At 43.8% G+C, this 13,776-nt stretch overlaps 2 protein-coding genes across 6 annotated transcripts in view; both read left to right on the forward strand.

Annotated features, from left to right (window-relative positions):
* Nucleotides 1-8,261, forward strand: part of LOC139750949 (guanidinobutyrase-like) — a 30,315-nt gene extending 22,054 nt beyond the window's left edge. For all 5 annotated transcript variants that reach the window (XM_071665870.1, XM_071665874.1, XM_071665873.1 and 2 more), the window contains 6 exons: nt 195-384; nt 657-777; nt 2,168-2,368; nt 5,579-5,723; nt 6,214-6,308; nt 7,316-8,261. In XM_071665870.1, coding sequence (XP_071521971.1) covers nt 195-384; nt 657-777; nt 2,168-2,368; nt 5,579-5,723; nt 6,214-6,308; nt 7,316-7,417 — 854 coding nt within the window. In that variant the 3' untranslated portion in view covers nt 7,418-8,261. The remainder of the gene's footprint in view (nt 1-194; nt 385-656; nt 778-2,167; nt 2,369-5,578; nt 5,724-6,213; nt 6,309-7,315) is intronic.
* A 4,028-nt stretch (nt 8,262-12,289) lies between these two features.
* The window catches only part of LOC139750950 (metalloreductase STEAP4-like), a 51,434-nt gene continuing 49,947 nt past the window's right edge, over nt 12,290-13,776 (forward strand). Inside the window, exon 1 of the mRNA XM_071665876.1 lies at nt 12,290-13,499. The gene's annotated coding sequence lies outside the window, so the exon portion shown is untranslated. The remainder of the gene's footprint in view (nt 13,500-13,776) is intronic.

The raw sequence follows: 13,776 nt of genomic DNA on the forward strand, positions 1-13,776 counted from the left end.
TCAATGTCTCAGGTCTGAACCCACAATCAATGTCTCAGGTCTGAACCCACAATCAATGTCTCAGGTCTGAACCCACAACCAATGTCTTAGGTCTGAACCCACAATCAATGTCTTAGGTCTGGACCCACAATCAATGTCTCAGGTCTGGACCCACAATCAATGTCTCAGGTCTGGACCCACAATCAATGTCTCAGGTCTGGACGTCTGCTTTGTGGGGGTGCCCCTGGACGTGGGTACGTCGAACAGGAGCGGCACCCGTCTGGGGCCACGCCAGATACGGTGCGAGTCCGTCCTGCTCAGACCTTGTAACACCACGACGGGCGCTGCACCGTATCGTAGTCTTAACATAGCTGATGTGGGTGACATCTCGTTCAATACATACAAGTAAGTCTAGCCACATCTCTCTCTCTCTCTCTCTCTCTCTCTCTCTCTCTCTCTCTCTCTCTCTCTCTCTCTCTCTCTCTCTCTCTCTCTCTCTCTCTCTCTCTCTCTGGCACGAGCACTTCATTGTTTCGTAATCATGAACAACATGCTTCAGTCCTGATGGACAGTGGATCATCTGTGTCATTAGAAAATGCTAAATACCCATTATTCTTATTACCAAAAGCATAGTGTATTGCATTATTGGAAAAGCAATGCATATTGCTTACTTTCAGCTTGCCCGAGGCGTGCCAGCATATCCGGGAGGGGTATGCTGAGCTGATCGCCAACAGCTGTATTCCTCTCACAATGGGAGGAGATCACACCATAACATACCCAATCCTGCAGGCCATCAAGGTCAGCACATACAGCCAAGGTGGTGGGTATACGTGTGAGGGTGAGGGTGTAGGTGTACTGTGGTGGGTATACGTGTGAGGGTGAGGGTGTAGGTGTACTGTGGTGGGTATACGTGTGTGAGGGTACAGGTGTACTGTGGTGTGTATACGTACGAGGGTGAGGGTGTAGGTGTACTGCGGAGGGTATACGTGTGAGGGTGAGGGTGTAGGTGTACTGTAGTGAGTATACGTGTGAGAGTGAGGGTGTAGGTGTACTGTTGTGGGTATACGTGTGAGGGGGAGGATGTAGGTGTACTGTAGTGGGTATACGTGTGAGTGTGAAGGTGTTCGTGTACTGTAGTGGGTATACGTGTGAGGGTGAGGGTGAAGGTGTACTGTAGTGGGTATACGTGTGAGGGTGAGGGTGTAGGTGTACTGTAGTGGGTATACGTGTGAGGGTGAGGGTGTAGGTGTACTGTAGTGGGTATACGTGTGAGAGTGAGGGTGTAGGTGTACTGTAGTGGGTATACGTGTGAGGGTGAGGGAGCAGGTGTACTGTAGTGGGTATACGTGTGAGGGTGAGGGTGTAGGTGTACTGTAGTGGGTATACGTGTTAGGGTGAGGGTGTAGGTGTAATGTAGTTGGTATACGTGTGAGGGCGAGGGTGTAGGTGTACTGTAGTGGGTATACGTGTGAGGGGGAAAATGTAGGTGTAATGTAGTTGGTATACGTGTGAGGGCGAGGGTGTAGGTGTACTGTAGTGGGTATACGTGTGAGGGTGAGGGTGTATGTGTACTGTAGTGAGTATACATGTGAGGATGAGGGTGCAGGTGTACTGTGGTGGGTATACGTGTGAGGGTGAGGGAGCAGGTGTACTGTGGTGGGTATACGTGTGAAGGTGAGGGTGGAGGTGTACTGTAGTGGGTATACGTGTGAGGGTGAGGGTGGAGGTGTTCTGTAGTGAGTATACATGTGAGGGTGAGGGTGCAGGTGTACTGTGGTGGGTATACGTGTGAGGGTGAGGGAGCAGGTGTACTGTGGTGGGTATACGTGTGAGAGTGAGGGTGGAGGTGTGGGTCAAGATGAGGAGTTTGGTTTACGGCAATGGGTATGTTTATGAGGATGAGGATGTTGATGTGGGTCAGAATGAGAATTTGTGTGTGTGTGTGTGTGTGTGTGTGTGTGTGTGTGTGTGTGTGTAGTAGTAGTAGTAGTAGTAGTAGTAGTAGTCGTAATTCTACATTGTCGTGTTATTCCTAATACCTTGTAGTATTATACATTGTAGTATCATTATTCTACAACGGAATACTGACGATTCTTTCATCTTTAGCTTAAGCTTAAATAAGTGCCTCAGTGGCATGTATCATAATCACATTATGATCACAAACGTCTGATGTTTTCCACTTGGTCAGGCCAAGAGAGGTCCAGTGGGACTGGTGCACGTTGATGCCCACTCTGATGTTAGTGGCTCTATGCTCGGAGCAAAAATCTACCATGGCGCGCCCTTCAGACTGGCACTGGAGGAGGGTCTCATTGACCCTCACGCTACCATCCAAATTGGACTTCGTGGTACCCAGCACTCAGAAGAAGGACATACATGGCAGCTCAATCAGGTAAGATGATGGGAGACAGAACTACCATTGACGATTGTTAACAGCAGTCATGTGTCTCATGATCTACCAAGATGCTAAGGAATGGCAGGGCTGGAAGTCATGATCATAATGGTCGGTAATGGCACTTTCGTGGAGGATAAGCACTCTCTACTCGGCTCTTTCTTCTAGAAATTGAAATACAAAAAGAGGAGGAGTTCCAGCCCCCCAGTGCCGCCCCGCTCAGTTATCTAATACGCGCGGGGAATACGGAGGTAGAATTATTTCACACCCACCTAAGTGATATGTTGGGGGGAAGAGAGTGGTGAGAGTAAAAGAATGGCCCAAACCACCCACACACACATGTATATACATACACCGTACACGTTCACACACGCACATATACATACCTATACATTACAACGTATACATATTCATACATTCACAGACATATACATATATACGCATGTACATAATTCATACTTGCTGTCTTTATTCATTCCCGTCGCCACCCCGCCACACATGAAATGACAGCCCTCTTACCCCCGTACGCGCGCGAGTTAGCGATAGGAAAAGACAACAAAGGCCACATTCTTTCACACTCAGTTTCTACCTGTCATGTATAATGCACCGAAACCACAGCTCCCTTCCCACATCCAGGCCCCACAAAGCTTTCCATGGTTTACCCAAGACGCTTCACATGCCCTGGCTCAATCCATTGACAGCACGTCGACCCCGGTATACCACATCGCTCCAATTCACTCTATTCTTTGCACGCCTTTCACCCTTCTGCATTTTCAGGCCCTGATTGCCCCCAATTTTTTTCACTCCATCCTTCCACCTCCAATTTGGTCTCCCACTTCTCCCCGTTCCCTCCACCTCTGACACATATATCCTCTTTGTCAATCTTTCCTCACTCGCCAAACCAATTCAATACACCAAACCCTTTCAATACAACCTCTTCTGCTCTCTCAACCACACTTTTTTTATTACCACACATCTCTCTTACCCTTTCACTCGATCAAACCACCTCACACCACATATTGCCCTCAAACATCTAATTTCCAATACATCCACCTTCCTCCGCATAACCCTATTTATAGCCCATGCCTCGCAACCATGTAACATTGTTGGAACCAAATTAAACAACCATGGAGGCATCACGCACCCCTGCCGCAAACCGACATTCACTTAGAACCAATCACTTTCCTCTCTTCTACTCGTACACATGCCTTACATCCTCGATAAAAACTTTTCATTTCTTTCAGCAACTTGCTTCCCACGCCATATATTCTTAATACCTTCCACAGAGCAGCTTTATCAACTCTATCATATGCTACATACAAATCCATTTGTTTTTCTAAGTATTTCTCACATACATTCTTCATAGCAAACACCTGATCCACACATCCTCTACCACTTCTGAAACCACACTGCTCTTCCCCAATCTGATGTTCTGTACATGCCTTCACCTTCTCAATCAATACCCTCCCATATAATTTCCAAGGAATACTCAACAAACCTATACCTCTGTAATTTGAGCACTCACCTTTATTCCCTTTGCCTTTGTACAACGACACTATGCATGCATTCCGCCAATCCTCAGGCACTTCACCATGAGCCATACGTACATTGAATATCCTTACCAACCAACCAGTCAACAATACAGTCACCCCCTTTTTTAATAAATTCCACTGCAATACCATCCAAACCCTCCACCTTGCCGGCTTTCATCTTCCGCAAAAAAGAAAATCAAAAGTATATATATATATATATATATATATATATATATATATATATATATATATATATATATATATATATATATATATATATTTTTTTTTTTTTTTTTTTTCATACTATTCGCTATTTCCCGCGATAGCGAGGTAGCGTTAAGAACAGAGGACTGGGCCTTTGAGGGAATATCCTCACCTGGACCTCTTCTCTGTTCCTTCTTTTGGAAAATTAAAAAAAAAAAAAAAACGAGAGGGGAGGATTTCCAGCCCCCCGCTCCCTTCCCTTTTAGTCGCCTTCTACGACACGCAGGGAATACGTGGGAAGTATTCTTTCTCCCTATCCCCAGGGAATATATATATATATATATATATATATATATATATATATATATATATATATATATATATATATAAAATAGAGTGAATTGGATCGATGTGGTATACCGGGGTTGACGTGCTGTCAGTGGATTGAATCAGGGCATGTGAAGCGTCTGGGGTAAACCATGGAAAGCTGTGTAGGTATGTATATTTGCGTGTGTGGACGTATGTATATACATGTGTATGGGGGTGGGTTGGGCCATTTCTTTCGTCTGTTTCCTTGCGCTACCTCGCAAACGCGGGAGACAGCGACAAAGCAAAAAAAAAAAAAAAAATGATGGGATGGCCTAGATCTGGGCCTCAGCTACCCATGACGTTTCAGCTAGCATAAAGAAATACTAATATATTCACATGAATAATTGCTACTTTTTCCCGTGCACGTATCTGTTTTTTACGAAAATGTAAAATCTTTGTAATCGCGTCGGTTTCCTTCTTGCGTTTTCGTCCATCGTCTGATGGCAGCCGAATCTTTCTGTGTGCGTGTGGTTCCATGTCCTTGTTCTCTGTTTCTGTATTCTGCCCCAAGCCTGCTGGTGACTGGTTCGGCAATTCTCGCCCTATTCCCTGCTCTGTGTTCCCGTATTTTTTCCCCCGCCATTACCTTTTGCTAAGTGATTCTCTGTCCCTGCATTCTCATTCCCATTTCCTTGTTGGTGGCTGAATCTGTGTTCCTGTATTTTCAACCCTATTCCCTGTTCTTTGTTATTTCATTCTCCCCATTTCCTGTTGGTGACTGATTCTATGTTCCTATATCCTCAACCCCATTGCCTGTTTTGTGCTCATGCATTCTCCCCATTTCCTGTTCATGACTGATTCTGTGTTTCTGCAGTTTCCCCACCATTCCTGTTGGTGACTGATTTACTCGTGTTACATCCAAACCAACATACATAATTCTTCATGAAATATTCAACACTGCATTTTGTTTTTTTCAACACCCTTGGGGGTGTTGCAGTAGTCTAGGATCCAAACTGTCTGGAAAAAAGAGAAGAGATTCTGCAGGTGCCTTTTTTTTTTTTTTTTTTTTTTTGCAGCTCTGGAGTTCAAGAGTCGTTCTTGATGTAGATGTATTACGTGCTTAGAAATGTTCCATGGGTGATGATCTTGCTATATCCAAACACAGGGTTTCCGCGTAGTGACAGCTGAGGAGTGTTGGTATACATCCCTCAAGCCACTTATGGAGGAGGTGAGGACCTGGATGGGCGACAAGCCTGTTTACTTATCATTTGACATCGATGCCATCGATCCTGGCTTTTGTCCTGGGACAGGTGAGTGAGCTAAACACAATGTCATGTTACCCTCCGTCACACAGCAAGTTTCCAAAATGAATATACCTCTTTTTCTCCCTTACCTATACATGACTGTGGGATTTTTGAGATCTTTTTAAAGTACATTTCTAAATGAATGATGAAAGCATAACATTGACTCCTCCGGGAGTTTTAACTCTCATCTATAAATGCAAGTCTTGTAAATGTCCTCAGACGAGCAACAACTTATTGATGCCTTCCTTAAATTTCTAAGTGTTAGAACATCATTATCAAAATTATCATTACATCTAAATAAGGTAAAAGATAATCATGATATCAACCAGATAGCTTAGCTTACTATGTATGGCAGGTGTAAGTATATAATCATATAATATATAGTTATCTGTTTATCATTATATAATCATATAGCACAAGGTTATCTGTTTGTTATCATTAATTATCTTCTCGAATTGATCTCCTTGAATAAATTAAGATGGTGTTATGACAACAGGTACTCCAGAGATAGGAGGACTGACCACAGTACAAGCGCTGGAGATCGTACGTGGTTGTAAAGGGCTCAACTTGGTTGGTTGTGACTTGGTGGAGGTAAGTAGATGTTACCTCCCTTAATTTTACGATTATTCATAGATTTATTTCCCTTTTACTTAGATTATTTTAGATATGTGGAGACAAAATATGCATGTGTGCCCCCTTTTTTTTTTTTTCCTTTTTGCGTTAACTCGAAGAGAGTATCAGGAAGTGTCTTCGAGAGGAAGCATGAAAAACGAGGTTGCAATTTGACTTAGGGAATGTTAATGGCAACTTAGGATCAATCGGGCCCCCCCTGATTAGGCACGCTGTATCATAATCGTTGGCTGGTTTACTGTCTATGGCTGAATGTTAGAGAGAAAGGACTGGTAAATAGCAAGAGCGAAGGACACATGCAAGTTAGGAAGTTTGTATCAATGTGTTGCAGGTTGTGAAAGTGTTGCTACTTTCCACAAGTGTAAGTTGTAAAAGCGGTTTGTCTGGTTCGTAAGGACATAAGAAAAGAAAAGAAATCCTTTGACACATCTCGGTCAACCACGGCAGGTGCTGCTCGATCATAATACAACTGCTTGAGGACTACGAAGAATTTTCATAGCATCATTTATCTTACTCCTTTACAGTACAATACGGTACGGCATTTTGGTCCGGACATTACTGATGATCCAGTGAATAAACCATGGCTGTAGTCCAACCCTACAAAGGACTACTGAGGCCTGTAGACACCATCAGTTTGATCTAACATTTTCGTGTGGTTACGTCGCCAGTTAAGAATGAATCTTCAGGTTAATTCCTGCAGTGAATAAATCAGAAGTCACAGTCATTATCACTCACTCAAACACCATCGAATTATATCTTGTATTAGATCAGAAAAGAAAATTTGTTCACACCCAAGGGTCGTGAGACAGTATATGTTGTTCCCACCCAAGTGTCGTAAGACGTGTATTTCCCTCCACCTCGGGAAAGGGACACTTCCCAGGGTATTTTCTAAAGTACTGATGTGTCCAGCAGACCTGACCCACGTAGGATATATTGCTGTTAAATCTTTACTCGTTCCTTCCCTTCAGGTCTCGCCTCCGTACGATTTTGAGGGTACAACAGCCCTCACAGCAGCCAACCTCTTGTTCGAGATGCTCTGTGTACTTCCTGGTGTCAAATATAATGAATAAGCATTCATTTATTTTTGGTCACATGGAGAGAATGAGTGAGGAAAGATTGACCAAGAGGATATAAGTGTCGGAGGTGGAGGGAACGAGAAGTGGGAGACCAAATTGGAGGTGGAAAGATGGAGTGAAAAAGATTTTGAGTGATCGGGGCCTGAACATGCAGGAGGGTGAAAGGCGTGCAAGGAATAGAGTGAATTGGAACGATGTGGTATACCGGGGTCGACGTGCTGTCAATGGATTGAACCAGGCCATGTGAAGCGTCTGGGGTAAACCATGGAAAGTTGTGTGGGGCCTGGATATGGAAAGGGAGCTGTGGTTTCGGTGCATTATTGCATGACAGCTAGAGACTGAGTGTGAACGAATGTGGCCTTTGTTGTCTTTTCCTAGCGCTACCTCGCACACATGAGGGGGGGAGGGGGTTGTTATTCCATGTGTGGCGAGGTGGCGATGGGAATAAATAAAGGCAGACAGTATGAATTATGTACATGTGTATATATGTACATTCTGTGTGTGTGTGTGTATATATATATAATATGTGTACATTGAGATGTATAGGTATGTATATTTGCGTGTGTGGACGTGTATGTATATACATGTGTATGTGGGTGGGTTGGGCCATTCTTTCGTCTGTTTCCTTGCACTACCTCGCTAACGCGGGAGACAGCGACAAAGCAAAATAAAATAAAGAAAATCATTTGTTTTCCTTTGGTGTTGTGAAACCCTGATATAATACAAGAACATTCATTTGTTTTCTTTGGTATTGTGTTACCCTAATATAATAAATGAACATTCATGTGTTTTTCTTTGGTATTGTGTAACCTTAATATAATAAACATTGATTAATTTTTCTTTGGTATTGTGTAACCCTAATATAATAAATGAGCATTCATTTCTTTTACTTTGGTATTGTGTAATCCTAATATAACATATGAACATTCATTTGTTTTTCTTTGGTGTTGTGGAATCCTGATATGATACATGAATATTCATTTGTTTTCTCTGGTATTGTGTAACTCTTACAAAACCACGCAATCATGATTTACAAATTTACAGAAAAACTGATTTACAAAACATTAGTGATATAAATGATACTAAAAATGACATACATCTTTGTCTATTTTAATGGATTAGTGAACCTTTTGCAGGCAAAGGGCAAAAAGGGGATTTACAGACGAAAGATATATAACACAGTAACCAGTGGGTTGTGGGGTGTGGAGGAAGTTAATAGGGATAAAAGGAGACAGTGAATGTAGGATTTATTTGATTTAGAAAAAGGCATATGATATACAGTAAAGAAATATAAGGTACTTTATAAGAGTTTCAGAATGGTAGTATTTGTGTGCGTGTATATAGTAAATAGTAGTGCTAATGTATTTGTTAGAAATAGATGTGGGAGTCTGTCAGTATTGCATTGTTAACCTTTGTGTGTGTGTGTATGTGTGTGTGTGTGTGTGTGTGTGTGTGCTGTGTGAAGCATTTTGTGAGAGGAGAGCAAGACTGGACAATAATCATTTAAGTTTTTAGGTTTGCAGTGCAGACAGAGGCAACAGGTTCGTTCGGGCGTAAATTTGAATGGAGAGTACTGAGAGAGGAAGTGGCGTGTTTTCAGAGACTTGGTTCAGTCCAGTGACAGCATGTCTGTCCCTGTAAACTACATAGCTCCACTTCACTCTCTCTTGAGCACGCCACTCACCTACCTCCATAAACATTTATATGTTAGCTGCGACGGCAGGGGTAACTGAGGCACGAATCAAAGCTATCCCGTTAACGCTCTCTCTCTCTCTCTCTCTCTCTCTCTCTCTCTCTCTCTCTCTCTCTCTCTCTCTCTCTCTCTCTCTCTCTCTCTCTCTCTCTCTCTTTCTCTCTCTCTATCTATCTATCTATCTATCTATCTATCTATATATATATATATATATATATATATATATATATATATATATATATATAATATATATTTTTTTTCATACTATTCGCCATTTCCCGCGTTAGCAAGGTAGCGTTAAGAACAGAGGACTGAGCCTTTGAGGGAATATCCTCACTTGGCCCCCGTCCTCTGTTCCTTCATTAGGAAAACTAAAAACGAGAGGGGAGGATTTCCAGCCCCCCGCTTTCATATATATATATATATATATATATATATATATATATATATATATACCAGGTACCCATTTCATCGACCATCACCTAATGGTGGATGAACAGCTGGGTTAACTGTGGACCGACTTCCGCAACTAGAATTCGAACCTATACGCTCGACCCTATGCGGCTTGTGAATGCAGCACTATCAGGAACGCTAACCACTACACCACAGAAGTCCATACTTAGGCCCCAAGTTCTCCAATTTTGTATCACTCCATCCCTCCATCTCCAATTTGATATCTCCTTTCTCCTTGTCCCCTCTACTTCTGACACATAAGGATAGAATGAGTGAAGAGAGGTTGAGAGAGAAAGGTACCCTCTCTAGCTCAATCAACCACACTTCTCTTATTACCACACATCTCTCTTACCCTTTGGTTACCAACTCGATCAAACCACCTCACACTACATATTGTCCTCAAGCATTTCATTTCCAACACATCCACCCTCTCCGTACATTCTCATCTATAGCTAATACCTCGCATCCATACATCTTTGAGACTACTCTGACGTCAAACAAACACGTTTGCACCCTGACAGACAAGGACCTTTTATTCCACACATTCCTCAATGCTCTCTTAACCTTCGCCCCCTCATCCACCTAATGATTCACCTCTGCTTCCATGGTTCCATTTACTCCTAGGTATCTAAAACACCGAACTTCCTCCAAAAATCTAGTTCCATTCAAACTAACACCCCGACTGACCTACCTCCGTGCATTGCTATACCTAACAACCTTGTTTTTACTCAAATTTACTCTTATGCTCCTTTCACACAGTCTCCCAGACTCTGAAGCCAAAATTTGCAGTTTCTCACTTAAGTTTGACAACAGTACCGAATCATCAGCAAACAACGACTGACTCGCTTCCCAGCCCCTGCCGACTGCACATCTGGCGTTCTCTCCAAGACCCTTGTATTTACCTCCCTCACCACCGTATGTGTAAACAAGACAAAAACGGCCATGATGACATCACATGCCCCCGCTGCAGACCAACTTTTATCTGTGTGCACATACGCCTTACATTCTGTTTACAAGAGGTTTGCTACACACGATGTACTTTTAACACCTTCCACAAAGCATCTCTGTCAAATCATAATTCTTAACATGATTAAACAAGGCGCTTAATTCTTGACCTGTTCTTATATTATACTTTTGTTGCTTAAGTCTAACAGGAGGATCCTTACCAGTCTGCACAACGTAAAACTTATCGCAAATTTTACATGGTACTCTATAGATGCATCCTGCAGAACTTTCTGGTGAGTTCTTGTTTAAGATATTCTTTATAGTATTGTTGTTCCTGAAGGGAAGATTTACATTATAAGATTTAAGCAACATGGGAAGCAAAGTAGAATCATAACTAAAAGGGAGAACTTAAAGGCTTTTGGTGTCAAGAGGAGGTTTGGATTTAACTCTATAAAATATTTTTTCCAAGTTAAGGGATTTATCAATGAAATATCTAGGGTACTTTACCTTCGATCCAATAGAATATATCTTCTTAAAATCATCACCAATAAACTCTGGACTACAAATAAGTAATGCCCTAAGGAACATAGATTGAAATGATGATAATTTTACTTTGTCATGTTGAGATGAGTAATAATGGATATATGAGCATACATTGGTAGGTTTTCTCTATATGCTAAACTTAAACTTGTTTCCTCGCCTGTGGATCATGCAATCTAAAAATGGTAACATACCATTATTTTCAATTTCTACAGTAAAGTTGATGGAAGGTACTAAAATGTTAAGTAAAGGGAAAAAAGTTTGTAAATTTTCATTTGTTGGCCAAACCCAAAGAACATCATCTACTTGCCTAGACCAAATTGCCTTAGAGGGTTTAGTAACTTTGTTTCAAAGATATCCATGTAATGATTACTTAATACAGGTGAAGGAGACTTATCCATTGCCATACCAAATTTTGAGCATAATATTCTCCACCAGATTGAAATAAACAGTCTCTTATATACAACACTTCAATAAAAACAGACTTTGAAGCAGGTAAATGAATATTATTCAATACATCAACTAAATATTCTAAGAGGTCGTCAAGTGGAACATTTGTGAACAAAGATGAAACATCAAGGCTAACCAGTTTGAAATCAAAATCAACATTGATATCATTAAGCTTCTTAACTAAATCTACATTGTTCATGATCTTAGAATTTGATATCTTACCCACTAATGGGCTTAATGTAGAAACTTACAACTTTGACAAATCATATGTGATGGAGCCCAGTGAACTCACTATGGGTCTTGCTGGAAAATTTTGATTTATGGTAAGATGGGCTTGTAGGCAAGTGTGGGATGGGCCTGAAGGCGAGGGTGAACTGTGCCAGAAGACGAGGATGGGATGGCCTTGAACTCAAGCGTGGGATGGGTCTGAAGGCGAGTGTGGGATGGGCCTGAAGGTGAGGGTATGATGGGACAGAAGGTGAGTGTAGAATGGGCCAGAAAGCGAGAGTGGAATGGGCCGAAGGCGAGGGTGGGATGGGCCAGAATGCAATGGGAGATCTGCCTGAAGGTGAGGGTAGGGTGGGCCAGAAGGGAAGGGGGAGCTGGGCCTAAAGGCACGGTTGGGATGGGCTTGAAGGCGAGGGTGGGCTGGGCCCGAAAGCGATGGTGGGAAATGCCTGAAGGCGAGGGTGGGAAATGCCTGAAGGCGAGGGTGGGATGGTTAAGACGGCGAAGATGAGCTGGGATTGAAAGTAAGGGTGGGCTGGGCCTGAGGGCGAAGGTGGGCTGAGCCAGGAGAGGGTGGGCTGGAGCAGATGGAAAGGGTGGCATGGGCCAGGAGATGAGAGTGTGCTGAACCAGAAGTCAAGGGCGGGCTGGGCTAGGTGACGGTGGGCTGGGCCAGAAGGCAAAGGTGGGCTTGTCCTGGTGATGGTGGGCTGGGCTAGATGGCAAGAGTAGGCTGGGCCAGAAGACGAGAGTTGGCTGAACCAGAGGTTAAGGGTGGGCAGGGCTAGAAGGTAAAGGTAGGCTTGGCCAAAAGGCAAGGGTGGGTCAGGGCAGGTGATGGTGGGCTGGGTCAGGTGAGGGTGGGCTGGGTCAGAAGGCAAGTGTGGGCTTGGCCAAGTGATGGTGGGCTGAGCCAGAATGCGAGGGTTGGCTGGGTCAGAAGGCAAGTGTGGGCTTCACCAAGTGATGGTGGGCTGGGCCAGAAGGCGAAGGTGGGTTTGGCCAGAAGATGAGGATGAGCTGGGCCACAAGACGAGGGTGGGCTGGTGCCAGAAGTCAAGTGTGGGCTAGGCCAAGTGATGGTGGGCTTGGTCAGAGGGCGAGGGCGGCCTTGGCCAGAAGGTGATGGTGGGCTGGGCCAGAAAGCGAGGGTAAACTGGGCCAGAGGGAGAGGATGGGATTGGCTATAAGGTGAGGGTGGGCTGGACAAGGTGAGGATAGGATTTGCTATAAGGTGAGGGTGGGCTGGACAAGGTGTGGATAGGATTGGCTATAAGGTGAGGGTGGGCTGGACAAGGTGAGGATAGGATTGGCCAAAAGGTGAGGGTGGGCCGGGCCAGGAGGTGAGGGTGGGCCGGGCCAGGAGGTGAGGGTGGCTCGGGACAGGATACTGGCGGTAACCGCAACACGGCAGAGGCCGGCAGCAGGAATGAGTGGGCCGGTGCAACAGATGATGGCGCGCCGACATGGGTGGCGGTGCTGCCTGGCTCCCGCCGTCAGTGACCCAGCTAACGTGCTACTGCGGCCACCCATCCAGTCCGAGGCGATCACGTTGAGGAACGTACACCAGGAGCTCCAAGGGAGGATCGGACACCGGGCGCTTCAAAAGGAACGGACACCGGGCGCTTCAAAAGGAACGGACACCGGGCGCTTCAAGAGGAACGTACGTCTGGCGCTCCAAAAGAGGAACGTACGACAGGCGCTCCAAAAGACGAACGTACACCGGGCACTCCAAAACACGAACGTACGACGAGCGCTCCAAGAAAGGTATGCCCCAGAATCTTAGTTAAATGGGAGCGCGGGAAGATGGTGGTGAAAATTTTAACCGATGAAAAAGAAAAGAAAGTGAAATCCAATATAGAGTGATTTCAGGATGCGCCAGTTAACTGGTGTCTTTATTATTCTCTGGTAACAACCAGGGTGGCAAGTAACGGGATGTGAGAAGAAGATTTAAAAAGTGAAAGGAAAATTGAGTATCATGAGTGAAAAAAGATCTTTAAGTATATATATATATATATATATATATATATATATATATATATAT

The sequence above is a fragment of the Panulirus ornatus genome, chromosome 10, assembly GCF_036320965.1.
Source record: "Panulirus ornatus isolate Po-2019 chromosome 10, ASM3632096v1, whole genome shotgun sequence".
Taxonomy (NCBI): Eukaryota; Metazoa; Arthropoda; class Malacostraca; order Decapoda; family Palinuridae; genus Panulirus; species Panulirus ornatus.